An 18,228-nucleotide genomic window follows, 5' to 3' on the forward strand; every position below is an offset into this window, starting at 1 on the left:
GGGTAAGTTGCCTATCATGTTCAGTGGTTGTTTGCTCTGTAAAACACATGTGACAGAAAGCTGAAAGCCAAGCTGGGCAAGTTGCCTGCCATGTGCAATGCTTGTTTGCTCTGTACAACACATGTGCAAGAAAGCTGAAAGCTAAGCTGGGTGAGTTGCCTACCATGTTGAGTGCTTGTTTGCTCTGTATGAAACATGTGCCAGAAAGCTGAAAGCCAAGCTGGATGAGTTGCCTATCATGTTCAGTGCTTGTTTGCTCTGTATGACACATGTGCCAGAAAGCTGAAAGCCAAGCTGGGTGAGTTGCCTACCGTGATCAGTGCTTGTTTGCTCTGTATGACACATGTGCCAGAAAGCTGAAAGCCAAGCTGGGTAAGTTTCTTACCAATGTCAGTTCTTATGCAGCCCTCACAAATGTTCTGAGTTGCTCATTAGTCTCCTGCCATTGTTAAACTGGAATAGCCTAAAGATTTACATTCATATGTCCAGCTGTCCTTTCCATCTGTATGTGCGTCTTCAAAACTGGACCTGCGATAACTCTGAAACTTCAAAGATAGATACAATTTTTAAGGGTCATGCACAATCTGTTAATTTTTTATACAATATTTTGTTGACTTAAGTCAATGATCAAAGTCACTGCTGGTAAAAACCTTATAATGTAATGATGGTATAGACATTTATCTTTTTGATTCCCTTTTTGTAAGCCCATTTGAAGTACATGTATATGATGTATTATGGGAACCTAATGCATCAGCTTGTTTAGGTGCCCCCAGAGCCTTGATCAGGGAATATTGGGCTTAATGCATATGCATAAATTGTCAATCCAGATAAGACTGTGTTGTCCACACTGGGCAATCATTGATGATACTTTCCACTTTACCCTTTCCGACTTAGAAGCAAAGTGAAAAAGTCTATGTGCAAACAGCATAAAAGTAGAACAGCCTGTGAGTAATCACAGTCTGTTCAGGTTTTATGCTGTTTGCTGCTCATTAGTATCTAAGGTTTGGAGATGAAGCCTGAATCCAGTAAGAAAGGTCTTAAATTAAATATTACTTTCTAAGAGACTACAAATGCATGAAAATATGTATCTAAGGGGTGAAGGGTTAAATAGACGTCACAGTCAAATTTGGGATGACATTTTTCGCCTAAACATTAAGCCCAGTTTTCGAACAAGGCTCTTGGTTTTTCCAAATTATGCCAAATTAGAGAGTCAAGACTATTGTGTCTGTCTTGCAGGGGTTCTGAGGCTGGCGACCATGTGAGTGATGGAGAAGAGATGGAATATGAGACCAGGCTGCGCATCTTGCGCTCCTCCATGGCATTTGTACATCAGCACGGCTGGACAGTGGACACACTCGCTGCAGGTACACTGTCTTACTGCCTGATCAACCAAAGTACCCTAGTAGCTGCAAAGTTATGACTCTTGTTCCACCATAGTAGTCAGGAGCTGCAGAGTGATTCCTCTTAATATATTGCAAAATGAACCTCTTGTAAACAGTGTTTACTGCTAATGTCAGACAATTTTCATCCAATTGAGCCTTATTACTAAACAAGAAGGGGCTTGATTGCTGTAGGAACCATTTTTATAGCCCCCACTATAGTAGTGGGGGACATATTGTTTTTGCCCTGTCTGTTGGTCTGTTGGTTGGTTGGTTGGTTGGTTTACGCCAACTTTAACATTTTGCAATAACTTTTGCTATATTGAATATAGCAACTTGATATTTGGCATGCATGTGTATCTCATGGAGCTGCACATTTTGAGTGGTGAAAGGTCAAGGTCAAGGTCATCCTTCAAGGTCATAGGTCAAATATATGTGGCCAAAATTGCTCATTTTATGAATACTTTTGCAATATTGAAGATAGCAACTTGATATTTGGCATGCATGTGTATCTCATGGAGCTGCACATTTTGAGTGTTGAAAGGTCAAGATCAAGGTCATCCTTCAAGGTCAGAGGTCAAATATATGTGGCCCAAATCGCTTATTTTATGAATACTTTTGCAATATTGAAGATAGCACAGAGCTCCAGATAAGGTTTTGTGAAATTCTTAACGTTACAACCAGATTTTCAAAAATAATTCTTAACTCTGAAATTTTATTCTTAACGTTACTACTAAGTTTTGGTAAATAATTCTTAACTTTTCTAAATGACCTAAAAATAAATAATAATGGTTATTTTCATGCAAAAAATCAAAATAAACATACTTGCAACTTAATTTTTAACAAGTTCAACAGTGTCTATTCAGTATTATACAATTTTATTTTTCAAATACCTTCATATGCCCAAACTGTGCTTAGATTGCATGCCTTCGATGAATTTTTACATATTTCACAATTAAAACGGGTCTCCCCTTCAATCTTTTCAACGATTGGCCAGGTGAATTGTCCCTTCCACTCGTTCAATGTTTTTTGTTTAAGTTTGGACCCATCGTGTTGCGTTTTTTTAGCTTTTCCGACTGTTTCGGCAACTGAACATACAACATCGTATAAGATCTTTTCTATAATGTCTTTCTTAACATTCAACTTCGGCTCACTTTGCGTACAATATGTTAAAAGCGTGTTTTTTGCCGCTTTGCAGTGTTTTAGGACGCTCTCTGGGCGCCGCCATTGTTTTTTGACAGATAGACTGTACACGCCGCTTTTATTGGAAAAATTGCGCTTTGTTAAACAAACCCAATAACCATTTTATATAAGCACCGAAAAGATCTTTAATACGCGAAAAGAACTCAATAAAAATTGATACAAACCTATGTAAAAATAATATTCGTAACTTGATTTTGTAATTCTTAATGGTACGACAAGATTTTAAAATAAATACGTAACGGACTTGAAAATAATTCGTAATTACGAAAATATGACCCTTATCTGGAGCTCTGAAGCAACTTGATATTTGGCATGCATGTGTAACTTATGGAGCTGCACATTTTGAGTGGTGAAAGGTCAAGGTCATCCTTCAAGGTCAGAGGTCAAATATATGTGGCCCAAATCGCTTATTTTATGAATACTTTTGCAATATTGAAGATAGCAACTTGATATTTGGCATGCATGTGTATCTCATGGAGCTGCACATTTTGAGTGGTGAAAGGTCAAGGTCATCCTTCTAGGTCAAATATATGGGTCAAAATTGCTCATGTAATGTAACGTCTCCAATATTGAAGCTAGCAATTTTATATTTGACATGCATGTGTATCTCATGGAGCTGCACATTTTGAGTGGTGAAGGGTCACGGTCAAGGTTATCCTTCAAGGTCAAACGTCATATAGGGTGACATTGTGTTTCACAAACACATCTTGTTGTTCATTTAGAAATAATTTTTATACAATTTCCACTTATTAGAGCAGTGAGAGTAATTAATACATTTATAGGCAGTGCTCTGTGAAAATGGGGTTTAATGCATGTGCGCAAAGTGCTGTCCCAGATTAGCCTGTGCAGGATGCAGAGGCTTATAAGGGACGACACTTTCTGCTTTTATGATATTTTCTGTGTAAAGAAAGTCTCTTCTTAGCAAGAATCCAGTTTAGGCAGAAAGTGTCTTCCCTGATTAGCCCGTGCAAACACGACACTTTACGCACATGCATTAAACCCCCTTTTCACTGAGCCTTGCTCATTTATATGTTTGGTAGGTGCTGAATATTTCTTGAAATCAGTATCTTATTCTTATTCACTTCAAACTTTGTATGCCAACATAGTGTGTGGCATGAATCATTCCGCTTGTTCTTCCATCCATCAGTATTTCAGCATAGACTTATTACTCCAGTCAGGCTTGTGTTTTCAATTTCCCTTTAAGTACTGGTTAGATAGTGCTGACATTTTAACAGTTTAATGACCTTAATTGGTTTATCTGGATGATTTTAAATAGAGGAATTTCGGCTGCGACGAGTTTTGGTAGAATCATGGCCCTTTGTCTGTTTTTCTATTATAGAATATACATGTATAGACCCAAAATTTCATGTTTTTAACTCCCCTTTTACTGTTGGTTGAATCGTGCTTAAACTTTCACAATTTTATGAAAAAAATGAGATTACGATTATAAAGAAAGGAATTTTTACTGCGACCAGTTTTGGCAAAATTATGGCCCTATGTTTTTCTGCAGCTGTTGAATATATAGTGGATTTGTCTGCTACCAAACAAGTCTTGTAGGGTCAACAGTTTTTAGTTTAGCTCGCATGGAAAATATCCTATACTAAAAACGTTCACACACTTATGCACATTTAAATGCTGATACTTTTGTTTGCTGATTTTGAAACCTAGAAAATAATGTTGCCCAAAGTTGGTGAAATAATAGCATTTTCATTAACACTGACCTTTTGTGATATGGTAATCTATCAATTTGATGTTATAATAGATTATAGTATGGCGATGTATACAAATTATTAAATGCCCAGTATCCATCTATCCCAGTTTGTAGAGCGCTAGACAACAAATACGAGTTTCACATGTTTGATTTCTTGGTCATTTCCTCATAACTTGATTGGTGATTTTCCATGATTTTATTTCTATGATAGTTTTCCCCTTCCCTCTGATTCAAAGAGGTAGTTTGTAGTTACTGGCATAGATTTTTGCACAAAGCACTTGTAATGCAATTTACCCCAGAATAGTGTCAGAAGTAAACAGACCGCCGATGAAAATTTTCTTAACAAAGACGACAAAATCCTCACAACATCTGCAAATTCATTTTTGCCCACACAATCTGTGGGATACTAATCTTAGCCCATAATCTGAGTGTAATCCAACTTAACCCTCCACAATCTGTGTGTTATCAATTTTTACCCCCATGTTTTTTTTTGTAATTGATCTTTACCCCAACAATCTTTGTGTAATTAATCCCAGACCCAAGAACTCTGTAACCAATCTCCGCCTCACAATCTATGTGTCATCAAAGCCTGTTGTGTGTTTAGGTGCGGAGGTGGAGGGTCTACCGGGCGTGGCCCACGGTCTGTTCCCCAGAGGTGGGGTTGAGCTGATCTACCACTTCTACACAGACTGCAACAAGCAGCTTGCAATGCAGCTGGCAGAGAGGGTGGCCCGGGAGAAGGAATCCGAGCAGACCAACACACCGGGGTACTCGTGAGGGCCTTGATGATATCATACCCTTTGACTGGAAAGTGTCATCTCAGATTTGCATGTGAAGTCTGCACAGGCTAATCGGGGACAACACTTTCCGGCTAGAGTGGATTTAAAAAAAAGAATTTACTTCAATTTAATGAAAAATGTTATAAAATTAGAAATTCAACTCCAAACCTTAGATACTGATGAGCATCAAACAGCATAAAACCTTGCAGGCTGTTGTGGTTTTATGCTTTTTGCACATATCCATTTCCACTATGCTTTTAAGTGGAAAAGGGTTAATGAAAAATGTTATAAAAGCAGAAAGTGTGAGGCCAGAATAAGGCTCAAATGCTTATGACACCGATGTATCTTGACAGACATGTTTTCCTAAGCAAGGCAATTGTATTCATCTTTCTCATCTGAGGTATCCATACATTACGAAATATTTCATATTAAGTGCATTATAGTGACCAACTGGTCAGCCAAACAACGTTGAATGGACTGAGGCCACTTGCTGAGATCCATATAATGATTGCGGGCTGACAGGGGGGGGGGGGGGTGGGGTGCTAATTCAATGCGAGGAGGTCTGAAGTGATCAGCACTATTTACTGCACATTTTATAAGTTGTAATATAAGTGACTAAATGTTGAAAACATATGAACAATGCATTTATAAGAGCATGTGAAAGAATTATATTGTACGTCCCATTTTCTAAAATTGTTTACTTTAAACTTTGTGCAACAATTATGTCATTTGAAAATTAAAAGTATATCACCATTGTTTTGTAAGTACTATTATTATAGTATAATATAATAATATAACGTATTAAGTGTAAAGTGAAGTACTGGTACATTGCATGTGTGTAATTTTTATTGATGATAACGTAATTTGTTTATAATTGTAATCAACTACATTGAAGTATTGATTTATTAATGTTAATCCTAGATTTTGTTTAATATTGAGCTAATTTTTGCTGTTATTACGATTAAACATTAATATAGCTGATGTGCAAGCTTGCTCTTGACAGTACTATTTCATATCCCGGCTATAATTACATTTGGATATTAACCTAAATAATGGATCTTGGAATGTTTATATATGTTAATTAAAGAAGAAGCATAATTATGAAAGGTATAATGTTTTGAAATACCCACAAGAAGTTTTCCTCTTTATAATCTTGTTACCTTCCAAAATGTACTGTCCCATCCCAATTGAAATCTACCCTACATTTGCTTTAAACATTATTAAAATTTTCATAAGCATCCTGGCCTTATTATACATTTATATTTACAATGAAAGTTTGTTTATGAAAATCAGTGTATGAAAGAGTGAGGTGTAACCTTTCTACTTCAGGAAGTCAAAGATTACTCCATTCATCCGTGACGCAGTGGAGGCCAGGCTGAGGATGATCATACCTTACATTGACAGGTGGCCACAGGTAGGAACATGGGGCATGTCTTATTAAACATCTCATGACAAGCTTGACTATAGGCTGAATTGCAATACAAATTTATGATCAATATTACAATTTACTTGACACAAAATTTACCCTTTCTCTTTGCATTTTTAGCTCATCTATTTTTTGAAAAAAAATTATGAGCTATTGTCATCACCTTGGCGTCGGCGTTGGCGTTGGCGTCGGCGTCCGGTTAAGTTTTGCGTTTAGGTCCACTTTTCTCAGAAAGTATCAATGCTATTGCATTCAAACTTGGTACACTTACTTACTATCATGAGGGGACTGGGCAGGCAAAGTTAGATAACTCTGGCGTGCATTTTGACAGAATTATGTGCCCTTTTTATACTTAAAAAATTGAAAATTTTGGTTAAGTTTTGCGTTTAGTTCCACTTTTCTCAGTAAGTATCAATGCTATTGCATTCAAACTTGGTACACTTACTTACTATCATGAGGGGACTGGGCAGGCAAAGTTAGATAACTCTGGCATGCATTTTGACAGAATTATGTGCCCTTTTTATACTTAGAAAATTGACAATTTTGTTTAAGTTTTGTGTTTAGGTCCATTTTATTCCTTAAGCATCAAAGCTATTGCTTTCATACTTGCAACACTTACTAACTATCATAAGGGGACTGTGCAGGCAAAGTAATGTAACTCTGACTGGCATTTTGACAGAATTATGTGCCCTTTTTATACTTAGAAAATTGAAAATTTGATTAAGTTTTGTGTTTAGGTCCACTTTATTCCTACAGTATCAAAGCTATTGCTTTCATACTTGCAAGATTTATGAACTATCATAAGGGGACGGTGCAGGCAAAGTTATGTAACTCTGACTGGCATTTGGACGGAATTATGGGCCCTTTATACTTAGAAAATTGAAAATTTGGTTAAGATTTATGTTTTGGTCCACTTTACCCCTAAAGTATCATAGATATTGCTTTCATACTTGGAACACTCACAAACTATCATAAGGGTACAGTAAAAGGACAAGTTGCATAACTCTGGTTGTCATTGTTACGGAATTATGGCCCTTTTTTGACTTAGTAACTTTTAATATATGGTTAAATTTTGTGTTTCGATCCACTCGAAGTATCAAGGCTATTGCTTTCAAACTTCAAATACTTACATGCTATCATGAGGTTACTGTACCTGGCACCTTGAATTTTACTTTGACCTTTGAATGACCTTGACTCTCAAGGTCAAATTATTAAATTTTGCTAAAATTGCCATAACTTCTTTATTTATGATTAGATTTGATTGATACTTTGATGAAACTACTCTTACCTGACATACCACAATAGACTTCACCCAAACCATCCCCCGTGCCCTCCCCCCCCCTCCCCCCCCCCCCCCTAATTTTTTTAAATTTTTTTTTTTTTTTTTAAGATCATCTCACAAATGACCACCACACCCTCACACTATACCCCCACCCCACCCCACCCCCCCCAATTTTTTTTTTGATTTTTTTTTTTTTTTTTTTTTTTTTTTTTTTTTAAGATCATCTCACAAATTATCACCACACCCTCACACTATACCCCCCACCATTTTTTTTTTTAAAACGGTTATGTTTGAAATACCGTCCAACCATCGCACCCAAACCCCCCCCCCCCCCCCCAATTTTTTTTTTTCTTTTTTTTTTTTTCGCTTTTTTGGAAGATAATGTAATAAATGTCCACAACCCCACACTATACACCCCTCTTCACTCCACTCCTCCCTCCTTTGTGATTGAAAATGAGAGTCCCTTCACCTTTAAAAAGAAAATAGATGAGCGGTCTGCACCCGCAAGGCGGTGCTCTTGTTGTAGGTGTTACTGCCTCATATTTCTATCATGCCCATGTTGGCAAGTTTTTATACCCCCATTACTGGTAATGGGGGCTATATAGGAGTCACTTTGTAGGTCTGTCCCAAAAATTACATCTGATCTTCACCAAACTTGGTCAGAAGTTGTATCTAGATGATATCTAGGTCAAGTTTGAAAATGGGTCATGTCGGTTCAAAAACTAGGTCACGGGTCACTAAGTGTGTTTTAAACATAAAGTTTGTCCAGACCATAACTGTGTCATTTATTGTTAGATTTTAAAATGACTTGGTACATTTGTTTACCATCATGAGACGGTGTGTTGCACAAAGAATTACGTCAATATCTCCAAGGTCAAGGTCACACTTGGAGTTCAAAGGTAAAATTCTTGTCCGGGCCATAAGTTTGTCGTTCATTGTGAGATTTTAAATAATTTGGCACATTAATTTGTTCACCATTATTGGACGATGTGTCACGCGAAAGAATTACGTCAATATCTCCAAGGTCAAGGTCACACTTTGAGTTCAAAGGTCAAAAATGGCCACAAATGAGCTTTTCAGGGCAAAAACTATGCCGTTCATTGTGAGATTTTATAATCATTGGGCACATTTGTTCACTATCATTGGACGGTGTGTCGGCGAAAACATTACTTGATATCTTAAAGGTCAAGGTCACACTTTGAGTTCAAAGGTCAAAGATGGCCATAAATGAGCTTGTCCGGGCCATAAGTATGTTGTTCATTGTGAGATTTTAAAATCATTTGACGCATTTGTTCACCATCATTGGACGGTGTGTTGCACAAAAAAATTATGCCTATATCTGCAAGGTCAAAGTCACACTTTGAGTTCAAAGGTTCAAAATGGCCATAAATGATCTTGTTGATCTTGTCCGGGCCATAACCATGTCATAAATTGTGAGATTTTAAAATTACTCTGTACATTATTTTTATTCACAGTCATTGGACGACGTGTCATGCAAAAGAATTCAAGAGTTCAAAGGTCAAAATGGCCATAAATGATAATGGAATAATGATTCTTAAAAATGGCCATAAATTAGCTTGTCCTGTTTTGTGAAGACAGCATGCAAAATAGTCTGTGTCAGTGCACCATGTGAGGGTATACGTCACGTCTGTGACAAAGCTCTAGTTTTCCCTCTAGTGGTCATCTTTTGGCTCATGTGGTCATCTTGATTGTTTATGTTAGCCTTTTTAACCAGGTTTTCTGAAGGAAAAAACTGGTTATAAGATAAGCAAATGTCGGCGGGCGGAACAAGCTTGTCCGGGCCATAACTTTGTCATTCATTGTGAGATTTTAAAATCATTTGGCACATTAGTTCACCATCATAAGACGGTGTGTCACGTGGAAGAATTAAGTCGATATCTCTAAGGTCAAGGTCACTTTTTTAGTTCAAAGGTCAAAAATGGCCATAAATGAGCTTGTCCGGGCCATGACTATGTCATTCATTGTGAGATTTTAAAATCATTTGGCACATTTGTTCATAATCATTAGACGGTGTGTCGCGCGAAAGAATTATGTCGATATCTTGAAGGTCAAGGTCACACTTTGAGTTCAAAGGTAAAACATGACCATAAATGGCTTGTCCGGGCACATTTGTTCACCATCATTGGACGGTGTGTTGCACGAAAGAATTGCGTCAATATCTCCAAGGTCAAGGTCGCCACAACTAAAAATAGATTTATTTTGAAACAAATTATAAACAATCTCTTTAGTTTGAGTTGTCTCCATTTATCATACTTTTTTCAAATTGAAAACCTGGTTTTGTGAAAATTTTGTCCCTTGTTTGTCTCTTATCTTGCTTGTCCTGGTTAGCCTGTCTGACTCTTGAGGTCATCTTGCCCCTTACACTGATGTTAATTCTTAATATTGTTTCAGGCTATGGGTATTCTAGCCCTTCCACCAAATGCTCCACAAGCATTGAAGAACCTGGGTGACCTTACAGATGAAATCTGGTACTACACTGGTGACACATCTACTGATGTAAGTCTTTGTGCTCTACTCATAGTGAACATGGCTGTATGCAAACAGCATAAAACCAGAACAGCCTGCAAGTAACATTACTTAAAATCTTTTAATCTGAAACTGCAAGGGTCTACATATGTGTGTAATATTTTCAATTGGTACTCTTGTGAGTTTGTACAAGTCATGCTCCTTTGGTCAAATGATTTATATTGATTTACATAGTATATAATCTTAAAACCCCTCTTTTCTGAAACCGCAATTCATGGAGCTTTGTATTGATATGAAACATCATTTTTAATTTATTAGCTCGGCTGTTTTTTAGAAAACCCGAGGTATTGTCAAAGCCAGCTCGCCGTCCGGCGTCTACCCTCTTTATCCGCGTCGTGCTAAAACCTTGACATTTGTCTCTAAAATCAAAGTGCTTCAACATACAACTTTGAAACTTCATATGTAGACCTTGATGAGTTCTACATGCCACACCCTTTTTTGAGTCACTAGGTCAAAGGTCAAGGTCACTGTGACCTCTAAAAAAAAAATTAAAACAATTCTGACAATCTTTTATTTATTCAAAACTGCACCTGCAGCCGAGCGTTGGCACCCGTTATGCGGTGCTCTTGTTTCCTCAAAGAATCACTTAGCGTAAAATCATTACAAGCAAAATGAATATGACCCCGTCAAGCATATTTTGTCATTTTACATTTTGTTTATCCCTGCCTTGTTTCAGTTCAACTAGTGAACTTAGAAAGCTATATGTGTAGCATTTTATTCATTAATTAGGCTGACTGTACATACCTGTGCCATGTGTCAGTTTTGCTGGTAAACTAATGACCTGTGTTCAGCTGGTACACTCATGTCCTTTATCAGTTCAACTGGTGCACTAATGGCCTGTGTCATTTAAGCTGGTACACTCATGCCCTTTATCAATTCAACTGGTACACTAATGGCCTGTGTCAGTTTAGCTAGAACACTCATGTCCTTTATCAGTTCAACTGGTACACTTATGGCCTGTGTCATTTAAGCTGGTACACTCATGTCCTTTATCAGTTCAACTGGTACACTTATGGCCTGTGCCATTTAAGCTGGTACACTCATGTCCTTTATCAGTTCAACTGGTACACTAATGACCTGTGTCATTTAAGCTGGTAAACTCATGTCCTTTATCAATTCAACTGGTACACTAATGGCCTGTGTCAGTTTAGCTGGTACACTCATGTCCTTTATCAATTCAACTGGTACACTAATGGCCTGTGTCAGTTTAGCTGGTACACTCATGTCCTTTATCAGTTAAACTGGTACACTGATGATCTGTGTCATTTTAGCTGGTACACTCAAGTCCTTTATCAATTCAACTGGTACACTAATGCCCTGTGTCAGTTTAGCTGGTACACTCATGTCCTTTATCAGTTCAACCGGAACACTAATGATCTGTTTCAGTACAACTGGTACACTTATCATAAATGTCCTGTTTCAATTCAACTGGTACACTAATGTCCTGTTTCAGTACAACTGGGACACTAATGGTCTGTTTCAGTTCAACGTGAACACTAATGCCTTTTTTCCGTTCAATTGGTAAACTAATGCCATGTTTCAGTTTCACTGATACACTTATGTCCTATTGCAAGTCAACTGGCCCACTAATGTCTTCTTTCAGTTTAACTAGTACACTAATATCCTGTATCAGTTAAACTGTTACACTTATGCCCTATTTCAGTTCAACTGGTATGCGTATGCCCTATTTGAGGTCAACTGGTACACTAATGCCCTTTTTCAGTTCTACTGGTACACTAATGCCATCTTTCAGTTCTACTGGTACACTAATGCCATCTTTCAGTTCAACTGGCATATTAATTCTCTGTTTCAGTTCAAATGGTACACTTATCCCCTATTTCAGGTTTACTGGTACACTTATGCCACGTTTCAGTTCAACTGGAACACTAATGCCCCATTTCAGAATAACTGTTACACTAAAGTCCTGTTTCAGTTCAACATGTACACTTATGCTTTCTTTCCATTCAATTTGTACACTTATATCCTGTTTCAGTTCAATTGGTTCACCTTTGCCCTGTTTTAGTTTAACAGGTACACTTATGCTCAATTTCAGGCCAACTGGTACATTAATGCCATGTTTCAGTTCAACTGGTACACTTATGCCCAATTTCATGTCAACTGGTACACTTATGTACTGTTTCAGTTCATCTGGTACACTAATGTCCTGTTTCTGAACGATTGGTACACATATGCCCAATTACTAGTCAACTGGTACACTAATGCCCTGTTTTCAGGTCAACTGGTACACTAATGCCCTGTTTCAGTTCAACTGGTACACTTATGCACTATTTCAGGTCGACTGGTACACTAATGCTCTGTTTCAGTTCAACTGGTACACTAATGCCCTGTTTTAGTTCAACTGGTACACTAATGCCCTGTTTTAGTTCAACTGGTAAACTTATGCTCTGTTTCAGTTCAACTGGTACACTAATGCCCTGTTTTCAGGTCAACTGGTACACTAATGCTCTGTTTCAGGTCAACTGGTACACTAATGCTCTGTTTCAGTTCAACTGGTAAACTTATGTCCTGTTTAAGTTCAACTGGTACACTAATGTCCTGTTTCAGTTCCACTGGTACACTAATGTCTTGTTTCAGTTCAACTGGTTCACTTATGTCTTGTTTCAGTTCAAGTGGTACACTTACGCCCTATTTCAGTTCAACTGGTACACTTATAATTTGTTTCAGTTCAACTGGTACACTTATGTCCTGTTTCAGTTCAAGTGGTACACTTATGTCCTGTTCTAGTTCAAGTGGTACATTTATGCCCTGTTTCAGTTCAACTGTTACACTAATGTTTTGTTTCAGTTCAACTGGTACTCTTATGTTTTGTTTCAGTTCAACTGGTACACTTATGCCCTATTTCAGTTTAACTGGTGCACTTATGTTTTGTTTCAGTTCAACTGGTACACTTATGCCCTATTTCAGTTCAACTGGTTCACTTATGTTTTGTTTCATTTCAACTGGTACACGTATGTCCTGTTTCAGTTCAAGTGGTACACTTATGTCATGTTTCAGTTCAAGTTGTACATTTATGCCCTATTTCAGTTCAACTGGAACACTTATGTCCTGTTTCAGTTTAAGTTGTACACTTATGTCCTGTTTCAGTTGAAGTGGTACACTTATGTCCTGTTCCAGTTCAAGTGGTACACTTATGCACTGTTTCAGTTCAAGTGGTACACGAATGCACTGTTTCAGTTCAACTAGTTCACTTATGCCCTGTTTCAGTTCAACTGGTACACAAATGCCCTTTTTCAGTTAAATTGAATTACGTATGTCCTGTTTTAATTGAATTGGTATGCTAATGTCCTGTTTCAGTTCAACAGCATGTTTTTTCACCTTTTTGAGAGTGAGGCTGGGTCCCTTTCAATTTGGGACATATATGTACTTTTTCTTTTTGAATGGGTCCTTCTACAGGCCAAATATTTGAACAAAAAATCACAAGGTGACCTGTAATGCACTGTTTTAGTTTAATTGGTACACAAAGCGAGCCACTCTGGGAGTTGTCTACAAGACCACAGAGGTGTTCATGATGCAGGACAAGTCAGACGACTATCAAAACACCTGGGACTTCCTGGATAGACGTATGGGTGACATCACCAGGGTGGGAAAACTTGTGAGAAATGTATGTGGGAAAGTTGTTTGTCTATTTTTGCTATCAAACTTGCAATGAACAAGTTCTGATATGTCAATCAAGTTTGCAAAAAAAAGACTGATTACTTTTCAGTGGATGATACTATCATCCGATTGTAAAATTTTGATTAAATGAATTGCGCTCTGGGACAATAGGTTCTAATGCATGAACATATGTGTTGTTCAAGATTAGTCTGTGCTTATCAGGGACAACACTGTCGGCTTTCATTGTATTTTTCTTTTAAAGGAAGTCTCTTCTTAGCTAGAATTTAGTTAAGGTGGATAGTGTTGTTCTTGGTTTGGACAGGTATGCTGCTTTAAGCAAAAGCTTTTAAACCCAGTTTTCCCAGACAGAGGTTCAAATCCATTGTCAGGGATATATAATCTTTTAGAAGAGGGAACAGCAGGGCTTGTACCTTGGAATTTCTTTGAACCCAAATCCATTTACCCAGAAAAAGTAATCTCCAAAGCCTCTAGAATTTCATGTTTGAATTTTATTTATGCAAAAAATGAAGATTTACCTATTAAACTTTTAAAAGTGCATGTTACCATGGGGATATTTGTAATTTTTATCATCAAAGCCGAAAGGTTGGATTTGGTTCAGCAAAACTCTTCACTTATATATCTAAATATATATATATACACTTTTTTTTTCCCCTAAAAACAATATTAATCTTTATTGAGTAATAAACAAAATATATATATAGAATATTTGGTTAGTACCATTGTGTAAAGTACTGTAGCCTTTCCAATCAATTATGATGGACTTGTTTCAGGGTCAAGAAATGACATCTGTGCTTGGAGAGGCATGTAAGGGTTTCACAATAATTGTAAGTGCATTTCCTGACATTTTTAGTAGTGCATTAATGATTTTCACAATACTAATACATTATTTTGTATGTTCATCAAAATTTAACAAAAAACGTAAATTGCAACAAAGGTATTTGATTATCTGCATTTATTACAAGTGGGCTATCTTGCTTCAATGTTTGGCTGTTCATTTTTGTCTTCTTTTAGAAGTTATACTTTACCAAACTCTGCAACACCATTGACATCACCTCAGTTTTTCTGAAGTGTTGAACACGCAATGCAGCATTACAAATCTTTTGTTGCACTCTGTTGATATTAAAGCATTGCAAGTTTATGTTTACAAGTTTCTGACAATGTATAATATTTTGTAGGGAAGAAATATCTTGGGCGCGAACTCCGGAGCAAAGTGATCTTTCAACATAGTGTGGTCACAATATTTTGCCCTTTGATCAGAGACTATTTCTGTGTGTAAGACTTGTTCTTATAGCCACTACAATTGAGGCTAGTTCTGGTAAAAGTTGCCTTACTACATATTTGTGAGGTGTCCTCTCTATGAGCCTGGGCAGTTTGCAGTTTGTGCAGACTGCACAGGCTAATCTGGGATAATACTTTACACTTATGGTTTTAGCCCAGTTTTCCCAGAACCAAGCTAATTTGAACCTTAGTGTAACGCTGTTGCTTGTTTTAATCTACTGGTACTCAGTTGTTTTCTATTATGTAACTACATGTACAGATTTGATTATCTCTGTCAATAAATTTGTTATGTTTTTCTTCAGTCTTGAAATCTATGATCCATGCCTCATTGTGAAGGTATATGTCATCTTGTAGATCTGACAGACATTATGTTATACAATTATTTACTTACTCTTTGGATAACTAAAATGACTGTCGTATACAGAATACATATGATTATATGTTATTATAGACGTAATTTGCAATTGTTTGATTGTTTATTAAATGAAGGATTAGTACTGAATGCTTTTTGGCGATGTATAAGGTTTTATAAGCAGTTTTCACACAAAGACGAACAAAATGTTTGGTCTACACCATTCCATGCAACATTAAAGTTTCTTACATGCAATCTTCATATGAGAATAAAATTAATACGTCAGTGCAGGCTTGATGTCAAGGACACTTAACCTTTTACCACTTTTTTTATTTATGATTTTTTATGAATTTTTAGTCCCTAAGAAAGTTAAATATAATTAAAGACCTTACTAGATTCAAATTCAATTCCAACCGTACTGATGAGTGGCAAACAGCAAAAAAAACTTTACAGGCTGCGGTTCACTCGCAGGCTGTTCTGGTTTTATGCTGTTTGCACATAGCCATTTTCACTTTGTTTCTGAGTGGGAAAGGGTTAATGGTAACATGTTTGAGCCTCCATATGTTTGCACGCTTCGTATTTCCTTAACCTTTTAAAGGGTTGTCATGAAACTTGACTAACATGTTTAGGACATGATAGGATATGCAGAATGCATTAGTCAGCTACGCAGTCACACTTGAATATCATAAAAAGTCACAGCATGGGTTATGACTGCCTCGTTTAAAATATTTTATATATGATAAAAAAGAAAATAAAAATTTGCTATTTCTCAAGTCAACTGTCATTAATGCTATGTTCCCAGCGTGCACACATCTGGTGATCCTCAAGAGACACATTTTTAATTTAATTTAGTTTCATTTGTTCTCATAGTTTCTTGAAGGATGCTAAAAATATTGAAGCATTATGTAATGATGTAATATTTATTACATATAATGATCTACAAATACACATTGATTAGTACAAGTAACAAGGGCTGTTTGTAAAACATGCATGCCCCCCATATGGACTGTCAGTTGTAGTGGCAGCCATTGTGTGAATACGGTTTTTGTCACTTTGACCTAGTACTTGAAAATCGATAAGGGTCATCTGCCAGTGATGATCAATGTGCCTATGAAGTTTCATGATCCTAGGCGTAATTATTCTCGAGTTATCATTAGGAAACCATTTTACTGTTTTGAGTCACTGTGACCTTGACCTCCGTCCTATTGACCTGAAAATTCATAGGGGTCATCTGCCAGTCATGATCAATGTACCTATAAAGTTTCATTATCCTAGGCGTAAGCATTCTTGAGTTATCATCCGGAAACCATTTTACTATTTCGAGTCACTGTGACCTTGACCTAGTGACCTGAAAATCAATAGGGGTCATCTGCCAGTCATGATCAATGTTCCTATTAAGTTTCATGATCCTAGGCGTAAGCATTCTTGAGTTTATATCATCCGGAAATCATTTTACTATTTCGAGTCACTGTGACCTTTACCTTTGATCTAGTGACCTGAAAATCAATAGGGGTCATCTGCCAGTCATGGTCAATGTACCTATGAAGTTTCATGATCCTAGGCCTACGCATTCTTGAGTTATCATCCGGAAACCATTTTACTATTTCGAGTCGATGTGACCTTGACCTTTAACCTAGTGACCTGAAAATCAATGGGGGTTATCTGCCAGTCATGATCAATGTATCTATGAAGTTTCATGATCCTAGGCCTAAGCATTCTTGAGTTATCATCCAGAAACCATCTGGTGGACGGACTGACCGACCGACGGACCGACATGTGCAAAACAATATACCCCCTCGTCTTCGAAGGGGTGCATAAATATAATAATGTTTCTGTGTGACAAAAATATAACTGCTGTATAACACCATTTAAACTTAAACCATCTAGACAATAAAAACAACAAAGTACACATGGACTGTACACAAGATCACATTTCACACTTAAACCATCAGTTTTCAAACAGTCATCCTGAGGTGCAAGGACCATACATAATCAGAATCCAGCTCTGCAAAGTTTAAAATGAATACAAATTTAGATTGTTACATTACATGTAAAGGGTAAAATGTTTATCGACTTTACTTTTCGTTTTTTATGCCCCTGGTAGGATGGCATATAGCAGTTGCACCGTCCGTCTGTCTGACCATCACACTTTTGCGTTTAGGTTTCGAAAAATGCTCATAACTTCTATGTCCATTCAGATGTAACCTTCATATTTGGTAGGCATGTGTATATGGACAAGGCCCTTCCATACGCATACAAATTTTGACCTTGACCTTAGGGTCCGCGTTTAGGTTTCACAATCTGGGTTTAGGTTTCGAAAAAGCATTTTTCGGGGGAATATGTCTTCCTATGGAGACAGGTCTTGTTTTATTAAAAATAATACTTTTGTGTACACGTAACTTCATGGATTTCTGATTTTGGAGAAACAAATTGAGGAATTTGCATCAGTCATTTAAAATTGTTTTTTTGTTAAATTAGTGGAGAGGGTATTCCATGAAATCAAAGAATATTAATGTCCCACATATAATATAATTTTACAGTAATTAAGAACACTTGAAAATCATAACAATTCACTTAAGAGTTATTTGATAATTACAATGTGCATTACAAAAAATGTCTTTTCTCCCCTGATAAT

General features: G+C 37.0%; 1 protein-coding gene across 7 annotated transcripts in view; it reads left to right on the plus strand.

Annotated features, from left to right (window-relative positions):
* The window catches only part of LOC127845489 (ubiquinone biosynthesis protein COQ9, mitochondrial-like), a 31,495-nt gene extending 13,592 nt beyond the window's left edge, over positions 1 to 17,903 (plus strand). For 4 of the 7 annotated variants that reach the window (XM_052376432.1, XM_052376435.1, XM_052376433.1 and 1 more), the window contains 7 exons: positions 1,237 to 1,364; positions 4,898 to 5,060; positions 6,402 to 6,486; positions 10,193 to 10,297; positions 13,794 to 13,949; positions 14,734 to 14,787; positions 15,139 to 15,537. In XM_052376432.1, the coding sequence (XP_052232392.1) occupies positions 1,237 to 1,364; positions 4,898 to 5,060; positions 6,402 to 6,486; positions 10,193 to 10,297; positions 13,794 to 13,949; positions 14,734 to 14,787; positions 15,139 to 15,177 (730 nt within the window). In that variant the 3' untranslated portion in view covers positions 15,178 to 15,537. The other 3 variants (XR_008033239.1, XM_052376434.1, XM_052376438.1) reach the window with 3 other exon arrangements.
* Positions 17,904 to 18,228: the final 325 nt, after the last annotated feature.

This window comes from Dreissena polymorpha, chromosome 9 (genome assembly GCF_020536995.1).
Source record: "Dreissena polymorpha isolate Duluth1 chromosome 9, UMN_Dpol_1.0, whole genome shotgun sequence".
Lineage (NCBI taxonomy): Eukaryota > Metazoa > Mollusca > Bivalvia > Myida > Dreissenidae > Dreissena > Dreissena polymorpha.